Source organism: Sinohyriopsis cumingii, chromosome 1 (genome assembly GCF_028554795.1).
Source record: "Sinohyriopsis cumingii isolate HCF-2022 chromosome 1, ASM2855479v2, whole genome shotgun sequence".
NCBI classification, from domain to species: Eukaryota; Metazoa; Mollusca; class Bivalvia; order Unionida; family Unionidae; genus Sinohyriopsis; species Sinohyriopsis cumingii.
The window spans coordinates 170,304,151-170,324,606 of record NC_142961.1 but is presented as its reverse complement, the minus strand read 5'-3'; the positions used below and the strand labels follow the sequence as shown (position 1 = coordinate 170,324,606).

General features: G+C 34.1%; 1 protein-coding gene across 2 annotated transcripts in view; it reads left to right on the top strand.

The window, feature by feature from the left end:
* The window catches only part of LOC149808370 (uncharacterized), a 71,415-nt gene that overhangs the window by 33,289 nt on the left and 17,670 nt on the right, over positions 1 to 20,456 (top strand). For both annotated transcript variants that reach the window (XM_089976290.1, XM_089976298.1), the window contains exons 4-6: positions 484 to 653; positions 14,917 to 15,015; positions 19,512 to 19,584. In XM_089976290.1, coding sequence (XP_089832416.1) covers positions 484 to 653; positions 14,917 to 15,015; positions 19,512 to 19,584 — 342 coding nt within the window. The remainder of the gene's footprint in view (positions 1 to 483; positions 654 to 14,916; positions 15,016 to 19,511; positions 19,585 to 20,456) is intronic.

Genomic DNA, 20,456 nt, shown 5'->3' with positions numbered 1-20,456 from the left:
GAGAAGTTCCAAGAAAATTGTGATGTTCAATGTGTTAGCTTCTAGTGCCCATGTGGCATGTCAAAATTATTGTGCACTCGGAAAATGATTTTGTTTTACAAGTTTAGACCAAAAAGAGGGAGGTATGCTTCTTATGGCTACCATCCCTTTACAAGCTGCATTGACCTATATCTGCAGTCACATAATGCACATGCAGATCTGGGTTTATACAGTTTGTTAGCAGTAATGAGTAAAACAAACAACATACATCTTGATCTGCCAGTGCATTATGTGATGGCAGAGGTAGATCTGTGCAGTTTGCAGTAGGACTTGACTTAGAAGTGAGTACACACAGTAACTATATTCCTATTAAATGGAAATAAATTGCTATATGTTTAAGTTGTCTTGCTTAATTTGCATACAAATTTCACTACATCTGTGAAACTGTATTTAGTATTACATTGTGTTTTCTTTATCACTGATGTATAGCCCTTTCAATTGTAGGTGGTTTTCTATATGTGGATGAAATACTGTGGTACCACAAGCCTCTGTGGAACTTCACTGCTGAGCAGATATGTGAGGTGGTGAGAACAAATAACAAGCAGCGGTTCGCTCTTCAAGAAGATGCATCGGGCAGATTGATGATTAGAGCCAATCAGGGTCATTCCACAGCAGTAAGTGTAACCACAAGACACTGAAACATAAAGTTTCTGAGGACCAACTCTATAAACATTTCACTGATTCACACTAATAGAATGCCTGCAGGACATACAGTTTGCCCCTATAATAATAATAATAATTATAAGAATTTATCATCATCATCATCACCATCATCATTGTTATTGTTGTTGTCATTGTTGTAGTTGTTTCAAAGAAGCATGGGGATGTTGCCAAAGAGTTTGTCCATGACACATTGTCGTATGTGTGTATTGTTCGTGAATTCCTTGTACATCGTTAAACCTAGACACTTGAAACTTTAGTCAATGATAGTCACATAGGTGTAGACTGACAACACTTGGAATTTTTATCACTAGCTGGGTCAGTCGTGGATCCCATTTTTTTAACTAGAAAGTACCAAAAGTTTTACCCTTATATGTTGAACATGAAGAAAATCGTGATCAAAATTGGTAACTGAAAATTGGGTCTATTGCTCATTTTGTTGTCGAAAACAGTTAATATGACCTCGAAATTTGAATCAACATTTAATAAGAAGACATGTATTTTGTTATAATTTCTTTCCAAACAACATTCTTGGTACACCATAAATAACAGTATGCAACAAAATTTTTATCAATGAAATTGTCACTACTGTCTCTTCACAGCAGCACTTTAACAAATAAGTACCAATTAAATAAGTTTTTTATCAAATGATATGCGTATTTTAGTTATATCTTTTAGCTCAGTTTAAGTGTAATGATCATCAATGCAATGTGCCTGTTGTATTAAAATGTGAAATATGTCAATCTGCCATATCAGTTATGTCCATGAGAGTTTCTGTAAGAACCTAATTAAATGCCAATGGTGTTTTTATACCTGATTTACATAAGTATTTGTTGTTTTATTCCAATGAATTAAAAGCTGATCTCCATGTATTACGACATTAATTACATCTTTTATATCAAATAAAGGGGTGGACTAATTGAAAAGTTAAAAGGCATGCAAATCCAACTTGCATAAGACCTAGAGGCCTCAGTCTAGTGTCGGATCAGCTCATTTCAAGTGATCAATGCAACACTATTAAAAAAATGTTACTGAACATAATATGATTAAATAACCTTAAATTAGCATACTTTTTTCAAAAATGTGATTAATGTTAGCAAGACAACCAAGTAAAATGAATAATTGATGATATAAACTTCTGTTTCACAGATACGTTTTATTATTGAAATGCTAGTTTCAGAGTTTGTAGTTAATTTGTAATTCCTGAATCGGCACTTGGAGATTTCCACATGGATGAGAAGTTTCACTATTACTTGCAATGAAATTATGGCATCAATATTTTATTCTATAACAATAAAAAAATTGACTTTTGATGATGATGGCTGTTTCATGAACCAAATGTTCTGGATTTTTTATATAAAAGGAATCTTGTTTGATTGTGAATTTGAATCAGTAACTTTTCTGGTTCCCAGCTCACTATGCTACTTGCTTTGCATTCCACAAGAGTAGAGAGCAAAGCGGGAAGCAGACAGATCAGGGATCAGGAACCAGACTACTCGAAACAACATAAAGCAGTGATATAATATACATTGTTTTGTGAAGGTTGTTGAAACCAGTTGGAATAATGTTAATAATCTCATAGCAGTTGGACATCTTGAAAAAAAGGTCAGTTTTACATAACAATGAATAACATTTTTTTAGAAAAAGCGTTTATTGACAATTATTCTCAACATGATTTTAAAATGAATATTTAGCCTTTAAACAGACAAGTTCACTCCCAATGTCTGGCATGGATGGTATCATTTCATATTGTTATGGAAGTCCCTCAATAACTCGCACCCTTGTTTATAGTGCGGTCTTTGTTTTTGGACCCTGTTCTGCTCTGGTTATTAAGGGAGAGATGTATACACCTGGAGAGGCAGAAATATACATGCAGATGATGCAAGTTCATTCTAAATCCACAAGGGTCTAAGTCTCTGATCCATAGCTTGAATACTATTGTCATACCTATATAATGACTATGATCATACTTGCTGGGAATGAAAGGACAAAATAATGCACATACCCAACTGATATTTTTCATTGGGGCACTTGGGCACCTACCTAAGAGGCTCATACTTCAGGGTGGAGTTCAAATCAGAGAAATATGGGATATACATATTTTACAAACACAGAATTATTATTATTATTAATTTTATTATTATTACAAATGATATTTTTTCTGGGTAAAATGTGTGAGATCCTGGATTGGCAGAGCTTGGCTGTCCTTAATAATACACAGAAAAATAGAAATTTCAAGGACAAAGGTGGAAGGTTATGGTCACTAAGTGAAGACAAATGGCTTTTCTTTTCCATAGCCTCACTACTTTCATTCAAATCGGCATCAAAATTAATGTAAGTCAGTGATTACTTTTTATTGCAAGCTTTTAATGTTAAATTCTTTAATTTCATTTGAATATCATAACATTAAATTGAAGCACAGACAGAAAAATAGTACATTTAGTTCAGTAAGATTAATGCATGAATAGGAAATAATAAATACATCATGCATTTTGAAAGCTTACAAGTCATACAAGCTATAGAATAGCAGACTATTTGCCTTAAAACCTGTGTAATTTTTCATTTTGAAGTAGCTATTTTAATGTACACACAATCATAAGATGAAACATATTATGTTATGTTATCTGCCCATTTGTCTACTTGGGATCTATCAGATTGTCTTTTACCAATTTAGTCTCTGCATAATAACTGTTGTCAACTATCTACAGTTACCAGACCATGTGGACAGGTTGCACACAGAGTATGAAAGATCCCTTTGATATTAGGGCATAAATGAAAATGGCTTGCACACACACACACAAACAAATTCTCTACAATCAGAAGTTACCAGACTTTCTAGATGATTTGGGATAAAAAAAGGCGGCTTTTAGTATCAGGATCAAGAAGGCAAAAGTCAAGGTAATTGTGACTAAAGAATAAATGTGGACTCTACAGAATAACAATAGTTCTGCATTACATACTTGGACAAAACTTTGCAGATTGGCTTTCACTTTGAGCAAGGAAAAAGCCTATTGAGTTTGAGGTCATAAGTCAAGGTCACTGTGACTATAAAGGAAAATGGTTTCTGCACAGTAGCATCTACATCACAGACCAGGACCAAATTGGCTTGCATTTGGTTAAGGAAAGACCATGGTCACTATGACAGAAAGAAGATACATGTCCTTTTCATAATAACTTCAGTTCTAGACCATGTACCTTGGTCCTACTTTGTGGAGAGCTTGCATTTAAGCCATGAACAGGCCAATTTGTTTTGGTTGGCACTCTACAGTTTCGTATTTTGCATAGGGTTAGGATTTTAAAGAAAAAGAATTTCCCCTGCTTTCCTCACTGGTTATACTGGCTTTTTAAAAAAAGACCTTGTATATCTTGGGTATAATTCAAAGAACCTTTAATTCCCTTTATTTGATATATGATAGATGGGTGTAAAATGGGTTATAGAGTATACAGCTTGGTCTTACTCCAGATGTGCACCTTTCAAAAAAGTGCTAGCTCCACTTGGTTATTTTCACTTCCTGAACTTCAGAGGTAAATTGTATAAAAAAGAGCCGATAACTTTTTTTACATTTTATATATTTTGGTAATTCATTCATTGCCCTTTCAGAAGCTGGTATTATCTAGTCTGGCAAAATTCTTTTTCCCTATTTTAATAGCTGCTATGGATAGTGTACTTTAGACAAATTCAGGCTGATTTTTTAGCACAAGGGAGCATTCATTTTAGTTAGCAGTGTGTTTAAATCATGTACAATTTCCACAAGTACAATATCCAAAGAAATATCATCCACGTTACATTAATGTAGCATAGAGGTATGCCACCATTCTCTCCATTGTGCATGTTTTAAATGCAAACAGCTTCACCTTACATACGTCACTCTCTCAAAAGTACATAATAACTGGTGAGCGCCCCCTTGGGGCCAGACAGTCAAAGATCATGTCCATTATAGGTATTTTGATATTTTCAAATTGAATTTTGTTCTAGAATAGGTTCCTTGACACCAATTAGTGAATGGCATGTGTCTGACTTTATGGTCTTGAACTAAGTAACTTTGAATAGCAAAAACCAAGTTTTGTGAAATTGAAATACAATATTTTTTCCCTAAAATACAAAAGTGAGAAATAAAAAAAATAACTTACAGTATTGTGAATGAAATCCTAAATAGTCCTAAAGTTCGATCACGAGTCCAAAAGTATCGAGCAACCCAAATGAGTTCAAGTGGTATTCCGAATGAAGTAGAATCTGTTGTGTTGATGTGTCACAAAGATATAATCCCAAATATCTTTAATTAAATTCACAGTAATTCCAGAACAGCTTATTATTAAAGTCTGAGCACTTTGTAACTGCAAAGAATAATTTAAATATTTCCTCGCAAATGATCACAAATAAGTTACTCCTCTAAGACTGATGTTTATGCTAAGAATAACTAATTCTCAGTTATTTATCCCTTATATAAATACTAAGATATAATACAAAAACAGACAAGAGTAAGATATTCATTCTAGATCATTTCTACTCTTTTAACAAAGTCAAGTACTTTAGAAGCTAGCCAGTAACTAATGAGATCATAATGGTTTTTCAAGAAAACCCTGAACTCAGAGTACATCATCGTATTTACTTCAATAAAAGTATGGATGGTTATCTTGAAAGTATGGAATGTGTTTACTAAAATGACCTCATCTTAAAGTACAAACCCACAATCGTAAAGAAAATTAGTATTGAAGAAGTTATTTACTAAATGACCTTTACAGTCCATAATCATGAAAATTAACACGCATAGATTTACATAACACTTGCACTTAGGATTATAAGGAAACATAAATACTGAGGTCTGAATGTCAGAAGTCATTCTACAGATTAAGGTTGTGGATGGCTTGCACTGGGGAAAAAGAAAGAAGCCTGTTGATTTTGGAGTCAAAGAGTTAATTATCAAGTTCTCTGACTAGGTGATGATTCATTTGTGCAAAATAGTTTAGTTATAGACCACATACCTTGACCAATGTTTGTGGAAGATTTTCACTTAAGGTATGAAAGTGGTACATTGATTGAGATGATAAGGTCAGAGTCAATGCCCCTGTCATCGTCATCATGATGATGGTCATCATCATTATTAGTAGAGACAACATTGCTGTAGATACAAGTCAGCACCAGTAGATGTGATCTTGTGCCTTTTGCCATCCAAAGTGCAGTATGAGATTGATCTCCCTGAGGTCCTGTTCCACCATTTGTAGCCATAGTCTTATCAGTCTTTCCAATTGCCACCTCCACTCAACACTGGTTGTCCGATTGCAGCCTTAGGTGCACTGTTGTGGTTCATAATGGGGGTATCTAGCAGTGTGGCCAGGAAAATGCAGGTGTCTATATCCTGATGGTGTCTGTGACTGGTGGTCGTTTTGTTTCTCTGATCTCTGTGCCATTGTGGCTGAAAGAAAAATTGCTTTTGCAGAATAGCTTTTATTCTAGAGTCAGTTCCTTGACTGATCTTTGTGCTTGGTTTGCATGCAGTATAGTAGGAAACCTATCAATTATAGACATAACGGGTAGAGGACATGTTCCTGGTAAGTCAGAAAAGATAATAATTGTTTCAGCAAATTAAATTTCTTTCAAGAGAGCATATGTTGATCAAAGGTTGAGGTCGTTTAGATTCATTGGTCAGTAATCTCCAAAGTCAGCCTACATAGAGGACTATTAAACAGGTGTATAATGTGCCATTTACTATATTTTTGTTCAGTATTTATATAATATTGATAATAGTTTGGTGACCAAAGCGTTCCAAATCTACACCTGTGAACATCACACTTTGCTGTTAGGATTAAATGATTATCACCATCATTAATACCTACAGTAATATTTTCAGATGATTGATTAAAAATAAATCTGGCCCATCATATCTAAGTTGAGTATGTCTGCCATCTCTACTGACTTCACATTCATATAAAAAAATCCAAGATAACAGAAAAAACATATTAAAGGTGTATTTTAAAGGGATTTGTGACTGATTACTGCTGAGAAAACAGATATTCACTTTCTCCTGAATTGAAGTGATACATTGAGATATTGAGCTTCTTCACTTGGAATTCCTTTGGAATTTTGCTTGAATTGCAATGATACATAGATTCTTATTTGGTTTCTTTTTTCTGTAAAGATATAAACTAAAGGGCAGTCTTTATGAATATCAATTTTCACCTCTAGTTAGAATTTATGATGAAATGGCAAGACAAGGATTGTGGCAATTTTGGTATTTGTTTATCATTAACCATTTACCTCATAGAGCAAAGTTACCCAGTGCAGTGTGCTATAAATAGAACCCCTGTTACCTATTCGACTTAATATGCATAGGCCTGCCTGTTAACTGTTAAGCAATGTAGTGTATGTTACGTTTAACAGCAATTTTAACCATTTTACATTTCTGGTACACATCTATTTTGTGTGGAAAAATTTAAGAGTAAAGTCCAATTGTTATAGCTGTGTAATTATTTTTCACGGAAGAATTTTTTATGTGCTTTAAAATCTTGAGAGAACGCGTTCACTGTGAAGTCAGTGAAGCCGTGTGACCAACCATAGCTGCCCTTTTCTCATACTCGAAATTTACAAGTTTTTTGTCCGCGTCTACATCACTAAGTCATCTGAATTGATAATTTATAAAAACTAATTGCTGCCTACATAAGTACTGAATGAAATCTGCAACCTCCATCTTGGAGAGTGGAGAATATGACCCAGTTACTTTAAATAGTAGATTTCAACCAGAGCATAAACATTGACCATGTGATCTGACATAATGGTCATTCGCAGAAATGACTGTAGTATCTACTAGGGGGTTTTCCCTGAATGTGACACTATGAAAACCCGCTTAAAATGGCTGATGTTTACAGCAGGTGTCAAAAGGCACTTCCATGCGAATGGAGTAGAGGCATCTAAAGGCGCTTGCATGAGGTAAAGGGTTAAAGAAACTCATTGGTCTTTGAGCAGTCTTAAAGTGATACAAATAAGTAATCGGCTCCAAGTTTGTATGAGTCTCTCTGTATGATTGTAACACTGATTCATATAGATGGGCAAAGTTTATTTTAGGGTTAAAAGGCAGCAGTTCCTTGAGTCATGTAAGAAAATCAATCACGAAATATTCCTAAAGTTCAGTCCAGCTGCAGACAACATGGATCCTGCCTTGCAGTTGCATAATGTGTCAGTATTTCATGGTTTGTTCGACTGATTACTCCTAACAATCATAGATCCAGATCTGCCTGCACATTGTGGGACAGCAGATCTGGGTCTGTTCAGTTTGCAGTCAGACTCAACTGATAAAGAAGTATATACCATACATTCTTTAATACTGAAATAAATCTGATGAAATTACAACAAGAAATTTCTTCTCAATCAAAAAACTTGAGTGTAAGTAAAATGTACATATTGAATAGAGCTTGGAAAAGTAGAATACAATGATTTTAGAAAGGAAACTTACACTGACTATAACTTCTTTTGACAGTGCCATTATTGTATACATGTTAATTTTTATGTTTCAAGACTTGAACTTTTCAAACCTTATTTTATCATTTAGAAAATGTTTGCAACCTAACACAGTAAAATACGTTTTCAAATTTGACTTTAAAGTGGGTAAATTTATTAAACAAGCCCTTGGCAGTATTTTAAAAATTCCATCTAAGGCCCCTGAAAAGTTCATAAATTTGGTTCAGATATTTTTTGTACCAACCATGGCTTGTGGATGTTCTGAGCATAGATACTTAATATGATAGTCCTACATTTCTACAGTGTTGATCACCCTGTTTTTCATGCAACATCCAGGCATGTGATGAACTTGCCTGTCTTGATTAAGCCTTAGTGTTTTTTGGTCTGAATGAATATACAAGGAGATTAACATTTCTTCATTGCCTGTGCCCAGATGGCTTCATGTAATCTAGACTTGGCAAGATGAAGTGCCCTTCACCACTCATCCTCACTTATGCAGCATTACTCACTGGCTTTGTGCTCATTGCCTTATTGGTCCACTATTTGACATTTGTCAAGGATGTGCAGAAGCAGCTAGTGCAAGAGTTGGCTCTCCAGTTGTCGTTAACCCCTCGTCCAGTTTTATGCCCATATTAGTCTCAGCTACAATGGAGAGATGATCATGGACAGAAAGAAAGAAGATGGAACCTACTTTTCAACAGTTTGGTCTAAAGTAAAACTTATGTGAGCACCTTCAGTTTTGGAATCAATCTAATAAAGAGGACTGGAAAACAAATTTATCCTTCCCCAAGCTTTCCAACAATCACCAGTGAATCACCACATCAAACACCCACTGACAACCTGCCATAGGCATCAGACTCCTTCATTTTTAGAAGGCATGTATTGGCCTTTTGTTCTGCACAAAATTAATCTGTGATCCAGATTGTGTAAAGGGGCTTGGAATTTTTTTTGAAACCGCTTTTTTTTTTATTTTCCCATTCCCACCAATCACAAGAAGGCATAAATTTGACAGAATGAGATCTGCTATTTACCTTCCAGGAGGGTGGTAGAATATTCAGAACATACTTTACAGCCTTTTATTCCAGGATTTTCCAGGTGCCAAAAGCCAGCAGAAAGTTACAACCAGTTAAAAATATCAGCTGGCTCCACAGTTATATACATGAGCTGAAGTTGAAAATGGATATGGCATGTTTGGCTTTCCATCAAAACGGACAAGCCTCAATTTGACTGATGCATATATACATTGATGTAATATTGATCTGGCTCTGTGCAGATTTGTTATATTTGCATGTCAAGGAAGAGTAAACCAATTTCATGCACTCATATTCATTTTCAGGCTCAGGCCTAGGGTGTTGACAAAAGCAATCAACTGTATCATCATCCTGTTTAGTTCAGCTTTGTAAATAGTGATTTTAATGTACTGAGACAGCAGCCTTTAAAAGCATTGTAAGGTCAAGTTTATTGCAGGACATTAACAGGCTTCTCACCGATTTCTTTACAGCTGGACTTTCTGGTAATCTGGGAGAAATCATATCTTGACTATTTACTTCTTTGGTGTATAATGCCTTGTATAGTTAGGATTTTATTAGTAATCAGTGATGGGAAAATCTGCAGAATTAATTCTTTAGTGTGTCTCGTGTTCTTGGGTCTTCTTATTTATATGATTATGTCACTCTCAGCATAGAATGTTGGATGCTTGATTTTGATCAGTCATTAATTCTTTTTTGCCCAATAATTGCAAGTGGTAAATTCTGATTGGTAAATAATAATAACATAAAATGTCACTATCTCGTCTTTGTCAAAGGTGAGAAGTACGAAATATTATGACCACTCCGGTGGCCTATGGTTAGAGCGCCTGCCTTGGATGCAGGAGGTCGTGTGTTTGATGCCCCGGCCGAGTCATACCAAAGACTTGTACAAAAATGGTACTAACAGCTGCCTCGCTTGGCACTGAGCATTAAGAGGTTAGTGTTAGGACTGGTCGGCCTGGTGTCAGGATAATGTGACTGGGTGAGATATCATGCTACATGTCTGTGGCATGATGCCCCAGTGCTAGACATCATTATAAACTGCCACACTGCAGACATCTTAGCGATGTCACTGAAAAATTATTAAAGCTAAATTAAAAATCCAAATCACACACACACACACACACGCACAAATTATTACACTATAGTCTTGATACTCCATGGCTCAAACGACCTTGAAGTCATATGTAGCTATGGTAAAAACACTTAAGTTGTCTAACTAATTTTATTGCATAAAGTATCATTAGCAGAGTGTTATTTTGTGACTTTAGTAAAATTACTTGTTTTGGACTTTTTTCTTTTGGGAATTTAAATAGAAGGTGAATAGCCTACATCTGCATCTAACAACACTGATTATATTCAGTGCTCCTATAATTTATTATTGTAAATTGTCAAACATTATATTGATACTTTATTCCTTTTATGGAATTTACACTTTTTGTGGGAAATTCATTTAATAAAACTTTGTCTTCCACTTGTGAGCAAACCATTGCACCAAAATGGGTAATAAATCATAGAGGCAGTGAACCAGACATGCTTGGTGCACTCTTGTACCAAAACCTGAAACTGAACCTTACACCCTGACTAGGTTCTTTTTTTTATTCCCCTTTTATTAATGAATAAAGAATATATGAAAACATATTGAACACCAATAGCTTGCATGACTCAGTACTAACCATAATACTAATGACGTATGAGAAATAACAAGATACACATGAGTATTTTAGTCTTTATTGCTTGTTAGTTGCTCGACACACTTCATCCTCATGCACACACATGCTTCAGCTCTTTACATATGTATTTAAAAGTACTCTTCAGTTATATATGTAATTCCTTGCTGCTTGCTATTAATCATAACTAATGTTGACAAGCTTTATAAACAAATTTGTGTGCTACTGATTCATCTTACACTAGCAATGCTTTGCATCATAATGTATTACATTTTATAATCTGATCTATGCGTTAGTCATTTCACAAATATGTAATGTAAGTTACTTGATTTGTTTCTCTGTTCTGTTATCAAATACTGTTCCCTGCTCATTAATTACACCCTTAGAATATGATCATGATCATTCCCTTAGAATACAACATTATGTCCTCAAGTGAACAAAAATCTGTTGACAAGATGGATCCTTACCGTTGCCTGTGCATAAGGGCAATGTGACACCATGGTGATATAGGTCATAACAAGGACATGTCAGACTTGACTGCCAATTTTTATGTCTGTAACTCTGTTATGATGGTTGAATGAGTTGCGTGTCCCAAACCATCTCTAGTTCAGACTGTATGGTTTATAATTTGTAAATAACATAATTTACTGTAAAATATCCTTTCTAATATTACATCCACAACAGTATATTTCAAACACTCATTTTAGGTTTTTCGGTTCACAGTAGTATCAGAATTGCCATTTAGTGACCTTTGCCATTAATGGTGTTCTTTTCCAAGGAAACCTGTCTGGTCTCGTCCTGGCTTGTTCATTTATGGTTTTTATCTCATCTAGCTATTCACATCTGTCAAATATCAGTTGTTCAGAAGGCTTCTGAAGACTCCTTTTAACTTCATACACTAAAATATTCCATTTTCACCCCTGAAATCAACCTTTGTACATTTTCAGTTCCAGCTTTAACCATAGTCTCCACATTAGTGATAGATCTCTAATGAATGTTCCAAATCTCGTTATGTGTGTTTTCTAATTATGTCTCTCAGTTGCTTTCCCTAGAGTAAATTTTTGCCGTTCTTGATTATAACAGGTACATTTCATGTGCAATTGAGGTATAAGGTTGCATGCATTACGTGCGGCCTGTATCAGCATTTCCAATTTACCAGAGAATATAGCTTGACAAACTCATAAGGACCACCTTCGGCCTGAAGCACGCTCGACACAACTTTCGAAAGAAAATGGCGTGTCTAGTTAAAATTGAAATTTGCAGTCATATTGTGAATGAATGCGCATTGCAACGACTTTTCCATTTGATCTGAGTGAATACATTTTGGTATTTTGTTTCGATTCGATGAAGGTCTGTGATTTTAGACTGGATTCATCTGTGCAAATTATACTTGAAATACATCAGATTGAAGTGGCGCAGGAGAAGCGTGTTTACGTCTGCAAATGTGTTTCTGTTTCTGTCATTGAATGTTTGAAATCATAACGTGGGAAAATATGAAGTATTTCAATTGCAATTTTTAAAAAGACGCTTTGGAATTTAATGTGTATTTCATTTTGAGTGCAGTAAGGAGGATGCAGTTGTACTTATCATCGAAATTACAGCACACTTTCGAAATGTGTAATCCAGATTGAAAACCTATGACATGGCTCATGTAATTCGGATTTGCCGAATTAAGAAAAAACATTTTGAGGAAATTCAGGATGTAAAACTATAAGTATATTTTATTTTGCCATTATTATCACCAAGATAAAGAATACAGTATATTCCTTGTCACTTGTATGTTATTTGTAAGGACATAATCGTCAGTCTTTTATATAATGTAGCTAGCCTAAATCCGTAACATTGTATCAACGCGGAATGTGCCAAAATAGCTAAGTTTTTGTTTTTGTTTGTTTAAAGTCCATGAAACATGTTGTAGTTCATTCAGAAACAAATTTAAATAACCACAATGCAAAGAGTCTCTTACACAAGTGTATATGATTTGTTTACAAATCAAAAGTGCTGGTGTCTGTGTCATTGTTTGTTTACAATAGAAAGTAGTTCCTTTATTCACGTGAATGCTATATGTGTATTGTCGCGCACGTTCAGTATCGGGGAATACTGAACGATTCCGACAATGTAAAGTTAATGGGGAAAAAAACGAGCATATAATAATGCATTTTATAATGTGATCTATGCGTTAGTCATGCTACCATTTCACATATGCAGTGTAAGTCACTTGATTTATTTTGCTCATCTGTTCTGTTATCAAATACTGTTCCCTTTATTTGATGCCTCTGCTCATTAATTACACCCTTAGAATATGATCATTCCCTTTGAATATGAACATTCCCTTAGAATACAACAATATGTCCTCAAGTGAACAAAAAGCTGTTGACAAGATAGACCCTTACCGTTGCCTGTCCATGAGGGCAATGTGACACCATGGTGATATAGGTCATAACAAGGATATGTCAGACTTGACTGCCAATTTTTATGTCTGTAACTCTGTTATGATGGTTGAATGAGTTGCATGCCCTTTTTGGGTTGTCCCAAACCATCTCTAGTTCAGAATGTATGGTTTATAATTAGCATATAACATAATTTACTGTAAAATATCCTTTCTAACATTACATCCACAACAGTATATTTCAAACACTCATTTTAGGTTTTTCGTTTCACAGTAGTATCAGAATTGCCATTTAGTGACCAATGCCATTAATGGTGGGTTTTTTCCAAGTAAACCTGCCTGGTCTCATCCTGGCTTTTTCATCTATGGTTTTTATCTCATCTAGCTTTTCACATCAGTCAAATATTGGTTGTTCAGAAGACTCCTTTTAACTTCATACACTTAAATATTCCTTTTTCGCCCCTGAAATACACCTTTATACATTTTCAGTTTTCAGCTTTAACCATTGTCTCCACATTAGTGACAGATCTCTAATGAAAGTTCCAAATCTCGTTATGTGTGTTTTCTAGTTATGTCTCAGTTGATTTCCCTAGAGTAAATTTTCTCCGTTCTTGATTATAACAGGTACATTTCATGTGCAATTGAGGAATAAGGTTGTAAAACACATGGTTACATAACTGAAGTCCAGACAGTCCTTACATGTATAGATCAATATGTAATCTTACACATATATAGTGTTCTTTAGTCTCCTGTATGCAGAGGCTGCGTTAGGAGTACATGGGGCCTAGGGCCAGCCATGACTGCGCGTGGCCAGAGCATTGGTATCTCGATTGGTATGCTACTGCAAACACTGATTATGTCTAGACTAGATCATCTTTCACGATTTGGCGCACAAATTTAGTTTATTCATTATTCATTTTAAAAAATCCCATGTTTGTGAACAACGGGTTTTTTAATCGAAATAATAACATGACGACAATGCCTTTGGCCTAATAAACTGACTATTATTGTCATTTTTCAAATAACATGAAGACACGAATTAAGAACAATAATTTGCTTGCATTATGTGCGGCCTGTATCAGCGTTTCCAATTTACTGGAGAATATAGCTTGACAAACTCATAAGGATGACATTAGGCCTGAAGCACGGGGCCCCCTCAAGAGCGGGGCCTGAGGCAGTCGACCCACTTGCCACCCCTAAACGCCATTCATGCCTGTATGTATGAGTTACCAACTACATAGACTTCTGTAGTTGTGTTCCTGAGACTCACTATTAGATGCACATTGTGCACTTTCCATTGCAGAGTTTTGAAAGCATGAATTTAATTAACTATTTGATTACATTTTAAAACAAACATGTCTCTATACACCATGCAGGATATATTGTCAACAGCTGCACAGATTCACACATTAAACTTGCTTTTCTAAGATGGAATTCCCAATAGCTCACTGCACTTGTGGCCATATGTACACTGTGTTAGGTGTACTGGAAGCCTGTTTGTGGCACTTTTGACTAATACATTGTATTATGGTCATGTGTATAACTTTTAAAAATTAAAATTGATTTTGCTCATTGCAAAACTATTTTGTATTGGGGATCATTGGCTCAATAATTTCTCACTTGTCTATGTTGATTTTTCAAATTTAACAATTGCAAATTTGTATATTTTTGGTACAGGTAGAAGGTTTGGAGTTGACCCCTATATATGACTCCTCTGAAGTTCCCAAGGTGATACATGGAACATACTATCAGGCATGGGAGCAGATACAAAGAACAGTATGTAATAAAATGGTTGCTGTTAAAATAAAATATTTATTATTGTCACATGAATGAAATGCTTGTGAAATACTGCATATACTGACTTACAAGTTTAGTCCAACTGCAAACAGCATAGACCCTACTCGGATATTGTATAAAGAGCTGAAAAGCAGATAGATCAGGGTTTATATTGTTTGTTCTGCTGATTAATCTGAGCAAACTACATGGATTTAGATCTTCCAGCACATTATGTGGCTGGAGATCTGGGTCTATGCAGTTTGCAGTTGGACTTATAAGCATGTATATGCAGTAGTTGTATTTACTGTGCAGCAAAAAATGTGGACCCAAAACCTCTTGATATTCATTATTATCGACAGAAACATTTAGATAATATAAATATGTACAAAATCCTTTGGTTTCTTATAAATATTTTATGTGATTAAAACTGGCATTAGTTTCAGATATGTATGACTGATTTTAACTCACCTGGTTATAAGGTCAAGTGAGCTTATGTCATGATCCTTTCTCGTCTGTTGTTCATTGTTGGTTCTTAATTGCTGTTTACATTCTTTCTTAAAAACAGCTTGACAATTTTTCTTCACAACTTTACATGGAACATTCTGGTCTTTCAAATTTTTTCAGTGGGTATGTGAGAAAGCTTGCCAGTAGCTTCTCGTGGGTCGCTGGTTCTTTCTGGGGTTTTCCCGGGTTCTTCCTCCACCATTAATACTGGCCGCCATGTAATGCCTATCGTGTGCTGAAAAATGGCTTTAAACCCTACAGCAACAAATACAACAATATTTTTTTAGTTGCTGCTGGTCCATCATTTAACATGGCTGACATTACCAGAAATAGAAGAACCATTCTTCTCAAGAACTTTTCACTAAAATTAGACTATATTTTTCAGAAGGCATGCTTGTATAAAAGTCTTTCAGATTTGTTCATATGATGCTCATCCACCATAAAATATGGCCACCATTACTGAAATAGAAAAACCTGTAAATAGCTCTTTTTTTAAACAAAAAAAAATATGCTAACAGAATTTGACTTAATTTTACAGCATTGTAGCATAAAGACCTTTCAATTTTATGCAAATGATGCCAATTTACATATGGCCAGTTTTAAAAAAGTGCTGAATTAAAAGAATTTGAGAGAAATCATCATGCATAAAGAATGTTGTTAAAATATGTACAAATGATGCTGATACATCATTAGATATGGCTGCCACTACTAAAAATTGAAAAATCTTTAACTTTTAACAACTGGGTTGCAGAATTTTTCCAAGTTTCAAAGAAACTATACTTACTTGAAGGGCTTTAATGTTCCTACAGATAATGCTGATCTGCTATCAAATATGGCCACCATTACCAAAAATAGAAAAACCATTAAACAACAATTTCTCAAAAAACTAATCAACATAATTTAGTCTGATTTAACAGAAAGCATCCTGGACTGAAGGGCTTTCAAGTTAGATTATGATGTCAGTACACCTTCAAATATGGGTGTTGTTACTAAAAGAATAGAAAATGATCTACTCATTTTCTTAGAATCCACTGAACAGGATTAGACTCGGTTTGACAAAGACATTAAGTTATTTAAATTTATTATCAATAAAAATTACCATTGATACTTGAACAATCTTGAAAACACTTTTCTTGAAAACCCAATCAACATAATTGTACCAAATTAAACAGATCTCCTCAATACATGAAGGACTTTGAAATCTCAACTAGTGATGCCAATCCACCATTAGATGTAACCATCTTTGCTAAAATATAAGACTCTTTAGAGTTTATATGAGAAAAGTTGCTCAGCAGAATTTGACCAACTTTGACAGAAGGCATTCTGGCATTTTAATGCCAAATGATGTTGATGTACCATAAATATTGGTGAAGATGCCGGAAGTACAGAAAATATGAAACAAAAAATATTGTCTGATCAACGGTGTTGAAAATTTTTCTCAGAAAGTATCTTGTTGACTATTTCATGTCTAAGTGCATTTACATCTTAGACGTCATCCAAGTGATAAACTTGATCCCTCTTTGGTTTATATTTTAACATGTCATCACTTGCATGAGAAAAGTCTGCAATACTTTTCAACTTCAGTTTTTTCTCTCTCAGAATTTCATTAGTTACTAAAGCAAGTAAAAAACAATCAGAAACAGACTTCTTGTAAATTTTGAAGCATATGTGTACTATTCCTTCCTATTCTGACCTGTTTTATTTATTTTAAGAAATAGAAAAGGATGTAGTTGGATTTTCAACTAAAAATAATTTTGAACTGTCATCCAAGTTCAAATGGAATATTGAATTTATTGACATAAATAAAAACAAAGTAGGCAGATATTTCCTATTATACAAGGTAGCAGAGTGTGCAAAGCTGTGATGATTTAAGGCGATGGCATTTCATAAAATTTTACCAGCAGACAATTTCCTACACAGAACAGAACAGTTTTCAGTAATTAAATTCTCAGTGTTATCCTGTATATTTTGTTTTATTATTAGTAGTTTCATAGAGTGAATCAAGAGTAAGTGTAATCGTTTACATTTCTTTTTCAAAAAAATGTGTTTGCTGGAAGAAAAGTAACCTGATGATAATCTGAATTTATTATTGATGTAATATTGTAACAATATTTTTAGGATGTAGTTTAGAAATGAATCATCTAATACTTTGTCTTATTTTAAAACAGAAATTTAGTAAACTTCTTTCTGAGATTATTCTTTCAGTGTAAATTACAGAATGAAATGTTTTAATGAATGATGACAAATGTATTTGAACAAAGTTAATCTTTTGGAATGGTGTGTGTGTGTGTGTGTGTGTGTGTGTGTGTGTGTGTAAGGGGTTTATATGCATGCATGTATGTATGTTTATATATACATATGCCTATATGTATGTATGATTGTGTGTAAGTACATATACATGTTTGAATATAAAGATATGTATATGTTTGAAAATAATTTGTACATTGATTGATTGATGGAAAGAAACTCATTTAGAAGTAGGACTCTGCACATATATGAATGTCTTAATTCTTACCTATTGTTTTGCTGTCTTTCCCTGATGTTTTCCTCTCATTTTCACTCATTTAATTTTAAAAAATGATACAAATATCCTTAGTATATTTTATTATTGAGTCTGCCTTGGCTAATGCTTAACATAGTGGGGGGGTGCATGTGTGTCCAGTGTTAAGTTTTATACTTAAGTAATGCAGTATTACAGAGTCATGTCATTTGGTATGCTTGACATGTAAAAAAAAATTACAATCTTTGGATTATTATATATAAAATAGTAACAATACAATACATGTACAGTGTATTTCATTTGTCAGTAGTGATTCTAAGTCTCCCAACTTTGGCATAGTCTGATGGTGGGGACAGTGCTTTAAAAGAAGAAAAGTTTGTGTAATATGATATACCTTTGTGTCGGTCTATGTTTTCCTGACCTTCTGTCTCAGCCTATTCTTTGCATTGTCTGTTACATCTTGTTGGTATTATTAGGTAATCCTTATTCCTTAATCTGTTGTGTAGGCTAACCTTTTATAGTGTTAAATAAAATGTAGATAGGAATGACTACATTACTGAAATTGAATTTCAAGTATTTTATTAGACATGCCATGTTGTATAAGCACCATCAAAAGATGTATCTACATAAATATATGAATGTGTATTACATATATTATAATGAAAATCACCTAATTCTGGAAATTTCAGGTTTTTAAATATGAGCATGTCTCTATTTAAAATCATATTTTCATGAAAATTAAACAGAACCATACGTGTTTAAACAAGTTACAATTATTTTCAAAGGAGATAGATTATTTTCAGCAAGTTCTGATTCCAGTAATTAAACTGAATATTGCAAGTTTTCTGATTTTTTCAACATTTTTAAAAAGATAAATTTGTGTACCCCATGATTGGAATGCAATGGTCAAAGTTCCTAATCTACTTAAAACAGTTAAATCCAAATAGAACTATCATTTATGTCTACTAATAAGTTTGAGTCCAACTGCATATAATGTGCTGGCAGATCTGAATCTGTTCAGTTTGTGGGGACTGATCAAAAGAACAATAACAATGACCCTGATCTGCTGGCACATCATGTGACTATAGATCATTGTCTATGTTATTTGCAGTTTGGTCATACATACAAGTGAGTAATCATCATAGTCATTGTCATCAATGTAGCCATTAATATATTTTCCATCTTTCTCTCTATTCTCATTATTATAAAGAAACCAAATTGAACACTGTGAATCTGTTGATGTCACTTTTCATTGTTTGCATACTGTAACATTCTTTGTCTGTAATTCATAAAAAATGTTTCAAATAAGTAAAGGAGTCCTATTATCATCAAGTTCAGAGATCATTTTTGAGTCTTTAAATTTTTGTTTAGAAGCAACCATGAAATTTGCACAAATTTAAACATAAGAGAAAAAAAAGATTTCAGTACAAAGTTTTCAGATACATTATGTAATATATTTTATGACTGGAAGATTATTCTTTTCTTGCACTAGGGCTTGAGTCGAATGAATAGGATTCATATTCATTTTGCTGCTGGGATGCCAGGAAAAAGTGGCATTATAAGCGGTAAGACTTTGTCTTCATCTTCATTCTTGAATTATTTTTTATTTACTTTTAGTATGTACTTCTCAAGATATGTATATCCTCAAGCTCTGAAATTATGTCTGGGACAAAAATGAATGGAACTGAATTTAAACTTTTTTTTACAAAGCTGTATGATCTTTGTTTGATTGAAAGTCAAGTTTTTCAACCCTTTTAACCAGACTAACTCCTGAACAGAGATAATCTCAGTGTTTAGATAAGAAATTGTGGAATTATTATGAAACCAGATACCAGTAGATTCGTTTTTTATTTGATTTTTACCCCTGTACTGCTGTGTCCATCTGTATATCTGTCCATAAACATATCAGTTAGAAGAGCTATAACTCTCCAACTCATCATGGTATCCCTTTTGATGTTCGTATCAATGTTTCCAACGCGCCTTCACTATTAACAATTCTTCAGGTTAAATATATTTTTGTTAGTTTGTCTGTCCATCCATCATGTCTGTCAGTAAATGTTTGTTTCCAGAGCATAACTTTAAGACCATTTTAGGTATATCTGTACAACTTGGTACACATATTAGAATAGTGGTCAGATGTACCTTCTGGAACACACATTAGACAAGTTGTGAGATGTACCTTTTGCTGTCTACAGTTCTTTAGTTTAAATATTTTCAATGTTTTTGGCCCTTAGTCTGTGAATCCGTCCATTCATAATCCACATTTTTCTTTTCTTGGGTAAAATTCCAAAGCTGTTTAAGATATCTCATTTTAAGTCTGTTAATCAGTTTATGCATAAACATTTTATTTCTAGAGCATAACTCTCCAGACTGACATGATATTTCAATTGAATTTGGTACTTGTTTAAAGTATGTAGGCTTTGAGATGTGTTTTGAT